This window comes from Sipha flava, unplaced genomic scaffold, assembly GCF_003268045.1.
Source record: "Sipha flava isolate LNK unplaced genomic scaffold, YSA_version1 304_pilon_pilon, whole genome shotgun sequence".
NCBI classification, from domain to species: domain Eukaryota; kingdom Metazoa; phylum Arthropoda; class Insecta; order Hemiptera; family Aphididae; genus Sipha; species Sipha flava.
In genome coordinates, this window is record NW_020272981.1 from 447,675 (window position 1) to 457,807 (window position 10,133).

General features: G+C 37.3%; 1 protein-coding gene across 2 annotated transcripts in view; it reads right to left on the reverse strand.

Moving 5' to 3' along the window:
- Window positions 1-39: 39 nt before the first annotated feature.
- Window positions 40-10,133, reverse strand: part of LOC112686331 — a 44,740-nt gene continuing 34,646 nt past the window's right edge. The window contains exons 6-12 of one of the 2 annotated variants that reach the window (XM_025558549.1): window positions 8,756-9,215; window positions 5,271-5,516; window positions 3,712-3,832; window positions 3,302-3,481; window positions 2,892-2,997; window positions 1,226-1,974; window positions 40-826 (exon numbers count right to left, since the gene is read on the reverse strand). In XM_025558549.1, coding sequence (XP_025414334.1) covers window positions 604-826; window positions 1,226-1,974; window positions 2,892-2,997; window positions 3,302-3,481; window positions 3,712-3,832; window positions 5,271-5,516; window positions 8,756-9,215 — 2,085 coding nt within the window. In that variant the 3' untranslated portion in view covers window positions 40-603. The remainder of the gene's footprint in view (window positions 827-1,225; window positions 1,975-2,891; window positions 2,998-3,301; window positions 3,482-3,711; window positions 3,833-5,270; window positions 5,517-8,755; window positions 9,216-10,133) is intronic. The other variant, XM_025558550.1, reaches the window with a different exon arrangement.

The following is a 10,133-nucleotide window of genomic DNA, read 5'->3' on the forward strand; positions in this document are numbered from 1 at the left end:
TAATAATAATAATAATAATAATAATAATAATAATAATAATAATAATATTAATAATAATAATAAAAATAAAAATAAAAATAAAAATAATAATAAAGTTATAATTAAACGTCGCGATTTGCACGATCACGATGAGAAAACAAAATATTGAACGGAATGCGCGAGCCAGTCCCGCTGAACTGCGTCGATTCGCGCACAGTATTTAAAGTAATACATAATATTATATTTCCCGTGGATTATTAGCGATGGAATTCGATTTTACATTTTCTTTGAGTTTTCGACAATTCTTAGGAACTAAAATTATTTATGATTTGTAACGCGCTTATCCCTACGCCCCTGTTTTCATTTCACAATACAGTCGAAAAGCTTTTTGTCTTACTGTCGAAGTTCCACGTACACAACGCGATACTTACGAATGTACTCGGATAAACATAAATCACACTCGCGCGCATACGTCGTGTTTAAATAAGTTCGTAACAGACGTACCTATGTAGTCGACTGCAGATAATTCGCAACAATAGTACGTTGGATACACAAGTATTTATGAAGAAAAAAAAATGGTGATGAGAAACAAAAAAGTACACAACTAAATAATCTAACGGGATTTTATCTAATGTCTTCTTTGGATAAATCTAAGTCTTCTTCAACTGTCGGACTGTCGTCCGTCATGGCCGGCACGATTTTCGTTTCCATGAGTACCGGGCCGCTACTAGACCGTCCCACACCGACCTGGCGGTCGTCGTACGTTAGCGGTATGTATCTCTTGGGACCCTCGTCCTGTTGAACGTTCACCACTTGTTCGGACGTCTTGTTGTCGTTGAACAAAAACCTAAGGAGCACATAGTCGATGAGTACATCATACGAGTGATAAGCGCGTATCGCTACACGACGTGATGCTCGCGGACAAGGATATACATTTTGGAGGATGCTCTGGCATCGCACGTGCACGGATCGAGGTCGAGAGCGTGGACCGGGCACCGTGCGTGGAACGAATTTTACGTTTTTCATAAAACACACTGGTATTCGGACAATGTTTGCGACGTTACATACCAATGACGACAAAATTTTACCAAAATCGAAATCACCTTTGCAACAGTAGAAATCTAATTTCGATTGATCGGCGATCGTCGACCCCTCGGGATATTGGATTCGTAAAACATTTGCACCCCCTCTACACAAAAAACACCGGAACGTTCGTGTTGTTATGCGACACTATTATGATACTGACCTTGGGAAATGTTTGAGCGCTCGTTGTGCCCGCTCCTTGGTTGGCCACATGAACGGCGAGAACGCCATGCGCGCGTACCTCTCGGCCTGCTCGATCATGTTCATCAGCTTTTGCGGCAACAGGTGAACGATGAATGACCTTTCGGCCGTGGCCGCAGACGCGTTACTGCCGTTCGCCTGAGACGACAGCGTACCGTTACTGGCCGCGGCCACGGCACTCCCGTCCGGCATCCGGTACATGCGAAACCGGCTCTTGGGCCGAAGCACCGGTTCGCGGATCTCGCCGGTCGTCCCGTTGACACCGCCCTTGGTCTGCTGCTGGTGCTCGTCGTATGGAAACTGATCCTCTTCTGTCGAGTCGTCGGCCGTCAGCGGCAACGGAGCCGCCACGGCAGCCTCGGCGCTCCCGGTAGCCGCGGTCTTGTTCCCGGGCCAGCCAGTCGCGCCGTTAGCCGTGAACCCGCGGCCCGACTGTTCGCGCCGGTCCGCCGTCGGGTCCAGGCTGTTGCCGGTCGGCTCGGCCACGATGTCCACCAACGGCATCCACGGCACGTTCATGTACTCCTTGATGCCCACGCCCAACGTGGCGCTGAACCCGGTCGAGCCGGCCGCCGCGGCCGATAGGTCACCCGGTACCCCGGAGTCCTGCGTTCCATCACCGCCACCGCCGACGAGTGAGTTGTTTATGTGCTGCTGGCCGTACTCCGGTTGCCCGTTATCGTGGTCCGTCTTGTCCCTGATGTCGCCGCTCTGCACGCGAAAAAACACATCATTATAACGCGCATTTCGTCGTTTTATCGGGTGTACGCAACGTGTCCGCGTAGTGCGTCTCGCGAGATACACGTTGGGTTCGGTTACTTAGATGTATACAGGCAACCATTTAGAAATACTTTGGGATAGTGAAAATTATTAAATTATATTAAAGAAACTCATACTTTAATTACTTTTTCGTGTTTCGTTAAAAACTTCGAGAATATTTTCTTCTATCAAAAATAGAAAAATTCAAAATTTTCGAAAATAATTAGATTTAAAAGCTTAAACCGAAACATTAAGGTGTTACTAAAATATTAATAATATTTTCAGTCCTTATCTTATCCCTGTGATTCATTTAAAAAAATAATAGTTTGATTATTTACGCTTTCTCAGGAGATATCGCGATTGGTATATATTCGCGGGACAATAAAATAATAACAAAAAGTTTTCCCGCTTGGGTTCAACCGGTGAATATTTAATAATATGTTTCATTTTGACCTTACGTACATGGGTCTTATCACTGTAACTACATAGTGTCGATGTTATTACATTGGTCGAATAGTGGTGATGAAATAAGTAGGGGGAGGATCATTTTATATGGTTTCGTCGAAGTTTTCAACTATTTATTAAATTATATGTACTTTTTTTACGTACAATATAGGTCAATCGTAATTTACTTGAAACAAAGTATGTATACAAGAGCTCTACGATTAATTGTTGAACCTCTATTATTTATTTGGTTTAAAATGAACATTTTTCAAGGAAATATACACTTCGTCTATAGTAAATTCGGACGGATTAATTGGAAAACATATTAACCCAACCGATGCGTGATATATAATTCCTTCCGAGTCTTATCCCCGTTTTGATGATTGGTTATTATTTAACTGTACACATAAATCACGTTTCCTTACGTTCAACTGCAATATCAGCTCCGGTAGGTTACAATCACCAGAATACAGTGGCAATACGACGGGAACTTCGGACTGCATGACCAGGCCCCTTTGACAAATCGATTGGCTAAAATAACGACAACTAATTTTAAAACAATTTAATTGGGCATCTGAGGTTAATTTCCTAGGAGTAAAACTGTATGGCAAAACACACGCATACACGCATACAAACTTAATATGAATCTATTGACTTGTTAGTTATGCATCATTACTACTCTTGACGGTTTAGAACTACATTGTGATTGTTGCACATAATTACTGCGTACACAACCCACGCCACTGCGCGTGTGTTATTAAAATCAGTGCGTTTAAAACGTTTTTTCTCTTAACATTGCCGGAAAGTTTCTAACCCCACGAGTAAAAGTAGTTACCTGTTGCCGTAGCTATCGATGAGTATGAACTTGTCGATGCTCCATTTGGACAGACCGTTAGACAGCCAGCCTTTGTACGCCGTGTACGTGATCTGTACCCGGTTAAATCCTTGCAACGCGGGATGGGGCACGATGATCTTCTTCATTGTCTCGCCCAACGACAGCGTCGCATCGTCTTTGCTGAAAATTACCACAATCGTCCGAACGTTTAGCGTGTTGTAAACATGAAACAGTACATTCTTATACGTCGTAGCAGTCTTATGTTTTTTATGTCGTCCGCTAGAACGGCATAGCCGAGGTTACGGTAAAGTTCGCCGAGGTACCAACAACACCCGTGTAATTATAACGCGTCGGTCGTGCGGTGGTTAAATCTAATAGAATGATGTGGATGTTTTTAATTTAATACTTACTTCGTGATGGTAAACGTTTCGTTAATATCAAGCTGACCGAAAAGGACGACTTGTATTTTTCCGTAGCTGACCACTGGCAACGCACTGGGAGAGTTATAGATTTTGACTATATACTGATGCGCTAAAATTTCGAAAAAATACAATATAAGAAATTTTTTTTAATTTTTTGTACTAGCCGAATTAAAAACATCGCTTATAATTCTGATATCCATCAGTATAAGCAATCTTTTTGCTATTCAAATATAATTTAATAATATTTTATTTTGATATAATCTACAAATATAGGTAGGTGATTGTTTTAAGTGTAACGTGTGATTGTTATTATAATCGCATAAACGTACAAAAATTATCCGATGAGGATAAAACAATATGTTATTATTTTATAATCCCACGTTTCCGTGTTTGTTTTATGTATTTTTTCGTGCATACATTATGTTGCATTATAAAAATTTTGTGAAACTGCGTAACGCTACTATAATATATGCATTTTAAAATATTGCACGCGTATTCTGACAGTGCAGCTGATTGTTGTAGTTTCACTAAAAATCGTGTTTACGATACAGATGCATGGTGCGATTTTTTGACCACCGCGTTCCTTTTTTGGTCACAACAAACTGAACCAAACATTTTACAGTCTTATTATTATCAAAAAGAATTATTGTAATAATAATATTGATCGTATCCACAATCAATCGTATTTACGTGCACGACTTCTGGTCTGGGACCTCACACGATCCAACGATGAGCCACACGAACGCGGCATAACACATCCGTGCCACTCGCAGTGCCGGATTTAACCATTGTGCCGTTTTAAGCACTAAACGAATTGCTGACTTTTAATTTAAATATCTTTTTAGTCTCAAAAATGTAATTAAAGCATACAATTATAGTTGTCTCCTTAATTAATTAAAATTTTAATGATGTAAAATAAAAATGTACAGTTGTTATAAAAATGCATACATACATTTATATGAACAACTTAATTTTAAAAATATGATATAAAATAAAATGATAAAAAAAAAAAAATGCTTAAATAGCTCATTTTTAAATTATATTCAAAATTTAATAATTAGTGCTTAGTGCCCATCGGCTTTAATAAAATAAAACATTTTATAATTAATTGGATTTATTTTAGTTATCTATAATAAAAATCTAATATTAAAAATTCATTTGCGCAATTAAAAAATTGCCGTCCTAAGCACTAGCTTATAGTGTTTACTGGAAAATACGGCACTGGCCACTCGGATGTCTATACGGTTATTATGACGACCGTGGTGATGATGACGATTGTTATGACTTCTCGAGACATATTACTTTAATAAAAAATATAACCACCGTTGTTGTCCTATTTAACCGCGGACGATGACTCTGTACATAAGTATACGGGATGTACGTATCAAGTCTCACTTTACTTAAGTACATACCATAGTGTCGACTATAAACATTATTAGATTCTCGACGCGTGTAATTCTTTACTCACACATGTATATACTCTCGTATATACTATCTTAACGGAGAGTGCAAAATACAGTGTATATCGAATTCGTTATGTAATTTACCACAAAACGGTTCCTCGTCTCTGGTCAACAGGTACATTTTACCGCGGGCCGGTGACTTGTCCGAGTGGTAGCCCATGTTACCGCACTTGGACTTGTCCTTGCACGGGAAACACTCGCCTTCCAGAAACTTCTCGTAAGATTCGCATGGCACGGCCGGGAATGCGCAACCCGGCGACACGCTGTCCGTGAAGAACTTGTATGCCCTACGGTGATTGCATAGGCTCCTGCCGTATACTTCGGGTGCGGCTGAAATTACGAGAACGGGAAATGATCAAACAACGTAGAATGGACATGTTATGTGCACGTAAAAAAATTTAGGTACAACGCAACACGCGCATTTTTATGAGGAGAAGGGAGGGAGATACGTATTGAGGATCGGATTCCCCAGGTTTCGGTGTGGTCTTAGAATAAGGAATTACACTGTTTCAAACAAAAATAAACAATTTTAGTGGAGTTGTGGGTTTTATTGAAATGTGTTTCGCATTTCGCATTATTGAACTACAACGAATAATTCTTACATCACTTACGATAATTCTTCTTAATCTACATCGTGATCATCGAACTACAATGGCAATACTTATTAAACGAAAACGACGAATGCTACCGAGTGTTGAATTTTTTATACAAATTTAAAAATGTCACTGAATTCGTAAAACTTCGCTATAACAGACTTCATGGAAAACTTAAATCGAGAACAAATTTTTTCGTTCAAAACATAGTCACAGCATATACAACTGATAACCCTTCTCGCAGTCCTAAACAAAATTGAAATCGTGATTAAGTGTAAGTTGTAAGTCGATATAATTAATGTTCAGAGGTGTTATTGGGTAAATTCCTCGAAATACTTTTTTATGTAATGTATATAGATACATCCTAATAGCTAAATGTGCAAAGGAACGAAGAAATTGTTTCGTATTTAACAAAAAAAAAAAAGTTTTGTATTAATTAGTTGCTGTAAAAATATTTTGTATAATAAATTATAATCCAAAAGCTAATATAATTTTAATTTCACAGAAATCAAATAATAAAAATTGTAACTTCATTATTTGATTCATTATCCCGAAGTAAGTTTAAGAAGGGATAAACCATCTTCTCGGTTATCTACAATAGTTATCGTTTTATATCATCGTTGATTATTTCACATAGACTAATCGACGAAAAATATAATTTTTAAAAACATTCAAAATCCTATAGTACACCGAACGTTTAAGCGCATTTAAGTTTCGTTTAAACACATAAAATTATATGGATAAATTTTGTAAGCTGTAACTTAGTATAAATATCGACAAATAAATAATAATACGCAAATGTGTACGAGTGAATTACGTAAGATCGAGAATATTTCGAGATGTTCTCGTATAAATACCATACACAAATTATGCGTGATGAAGGACTTGTATTTTTTATAACCGTGTTCAAAATATTTTGGACGGGTTATATTGGTTGTAACTGTAAGAGCTATTATACTATAATATCACGTTTAGGTAACATTATATACTTACTAGGTTTAATCGATTATTGAATTTGGAAAAAAATAACATAAGTGATTTTCATATCGCCGGAACGTGATGATACTGTTCAGTGATCAGGATGATAGTATAATACAATTTATAGCGTAAACACAAATCGAGAATAATGTTTAGTATTCACGCGAATGAGATAGCCACATAACAGAAAAATTCAAAGTGCCTATTACTCAATGCATACGTGTTGCGCAAAAAGTTAAAATTATTGTAATGATCCGTCATATAAAACACAAGTTCGCAACGCGTAAAAACGAGGTTTAGCAGGGTGAGCTATTGTTCCGATGACGTAGTACTTACTCTCAACATTATTATACTCGATCAGGCCAATGCATTTTTTTAAATAAACATTTACCAATTTACTAATATTAAAATGTATTAAGAACTGTACGATGTTTATAGTGTTTACGTTTATGGAACTATATAGTTCATGTTATTTTTGACAAATCGTTTTTCATAAGAAAAATGAAATGTAAGTTATAAATATAAAATTATAGTCGTATTAGTTTCGTCCGTCCATCGATTTAATCCGTTGCGGTCGACGGCGTGTTACACATTTTAGTGTTTACCATGGTAAGCGAATCGGACACTATTGCAACGCATATTGGACAATTTCGTAAGTTTACGGTATTTTAGTGGTATTTTCTTCATATCTATATATTTATTCGATGAGGAACACGGTATATACATAGGTAAACGAACCGGTTTCTGACAATCAACCCCAAAAACACGGGTTAAATACTTATATTGTGCAATAATAATTTTACGTTTTAGGTATTTCGTTTCGAGGAATGTAACCCTTCGGAGTAAATATACACCCAAATAATAATCCGTCTCGATATCCACACGCGTATTGTACTGCGTGATGTACATATAAACACCGAAATAACAATAATATAATCGAATGCGATTTCCATTAGACGTATTATGTGCGTAAAGGTCGAACAATTCCATGGGAATATCCGAACCGAACCGAACCGAATAGAAAATGTCCGTTTCATGTGGATTAACACAATTTCATATTAGATCCGTGTACAAACTTCATACTATAAATCAATGGTGGTGTATGAATAATATCTAAAATATTTCGAGGAATATTCATCTTCTATTCCAAACTAAAATCGGGTAGAACACGATTGCGTATGAAATTGTATACAACGTTGTCAAATTTACTAATTTCACCATATTATATCTATAAATATCTTAAATATAGAATACATACATACAACAGTTCTATAAAAGTTCATAAAAAAAATTAATAATAAAATAATAAATAAAATGAGGATAATTAAATAAAAGAAAAATAATTAATAAATAAATAAAATCGACAGTCGTTATTTGAATGAAATTATTTATTTATTTATTTAAATAAATTATTTGAAAATGCTTAAATTTGGATTCCTTGACATCTATAATCTACTACTTTTACTAAAACTCGGAAAATACCGTATAATATAACGGAAATAACGAAATTTCGTTATATATCATATATTTTATATCATTAACAATAAACATAGGTAATGAAAGCAATAAAACACAAAGTATTAATTAATTTTTTCTAAGATCTCTCGTATAGGTATGTGGTACAAACCAATATTAGTATGAAAATTGGCATCAACATTTAAAACTTCGTACGCAATCGTGTAGTTAAAAATCAGGTAAAATCGTACAGAATCGTGTAGCTTAAAAAGGTATCGCCGAAAACGAACGTACGCAATCGTATTTTACCCTTAAAATCAATGTCATCTAGTAATACTGGTATTTATAGTATTTATTTATTTCACACTGTACACTGTCAACTACTGACTCTGATTTATCTCTAAAACTAACAGAATCCGATGAGCCGCGGACCCCAAAAAGGTAATATAATCTAATGAATACGTCACATGGCATTTATGGAAATAATGAAAAACACATGAGTCGATCTGTCTCGTTGTGGATAACTCTGTGTATAATACTCACACCAGATAATGTCGGTGACGGCACCGACAAACAGGTTGGAGCAACCTTTCTGCATGCGCCCGCCGTTGGGATAGTAGTCCACGTGACCCATAGGCTGCCAGGCACCAAGCCCGCCCAGGATGAGGTTTTCGCCGTTCGAGTGAATCACGTCCACGAACTTGGCGTCCGTTGAGTCCAACCGCGTCTTGGGGTCCTGGTTCTCGAACAGCGGCCCGGCCGGGTCCAGCCCCGTGATCCTGCTGAGGTTCTTAAGCTCGGCTCCGGCGTAACCGGCTGCGTGAGCGCCCAGACTGAAGCCGATCAAGTGCACGTTCTCCACGGGCAGGTTGGCTTTGGCCGCCAGACCCAGAATGAGCATAGCTACCTGTTTGCCGACCAGCCTGGTGTTAGCCGCTGCTCGTACATAGTTGGGTATGATAGCGCCTGCCTCCCAGTCCACGCAAATGACGTTGCAATCGACCTGGAACATACGGCAGAACACCACACGGTAAGACACGCATGAGGAGTAACAAATATTTAGAGAGTAACTTTCTATGTTAATTGCATATAAAGAGTGTCACAAGAGGATATGAACATTGATAGGTTAGGTTATGTTCACATTTTCGCAAGACAACCTGTATAACAACGTATACAACATCCATAGAATTGTAGCGTGCCAACAGTTATTCGACGGTATCACAAAAATGTCAAGTTACTAAGTGTTTAAGATTTTAGGATAAGTTCAATAAAAGTACATGTAAGACTGTGTTGTCGGTAATTTAACAAATCACTTAGAAAAATCAACGAAGTTCAATTATAATAATAACAAATATAAGCGGAGCGTATATACTGCTGAATACGTCTGAATTCGGTGTTGATTCAGAGCCCTTTTATATGTTGATATGTGATCTCTTTTTGGTGCGCTCCTTATGCAATACGTGTCTTTAATTGATCATAATTTTTTATTGTTATTATTTGTTAAAATTTATATTAATTCTATTTCATTGTATTATACAAAACGTACGCATATTTTTAATCGTCCTAAATTGAAAGTATACAATTTTTTTCCAGATTTCGCTTAGACGTTTACACTATGTGTTTTTAGTAATTAATTTAATTAATTAAAAAAAAAATACAAAAAACTAGGTTATTTTCATATAATGAAATATAATAAATTCTATGTTTAGTAGTCTAGTAATATATGGCATATTACAGAATACTACCCAGAGAAGTAATCAATGCAACTCGTCAACGGGTTTTTTCTGCGACCGCATACCACGCACCGAATTAAAAAAACAAAAAACCTGACCAAATTGTACATAATATACGACGAACTCATCAGTGGCGTATTTACGGGGGGGGGTCCAAGGAGTCCGGACCCCCCCCCCCTTGACTCGTG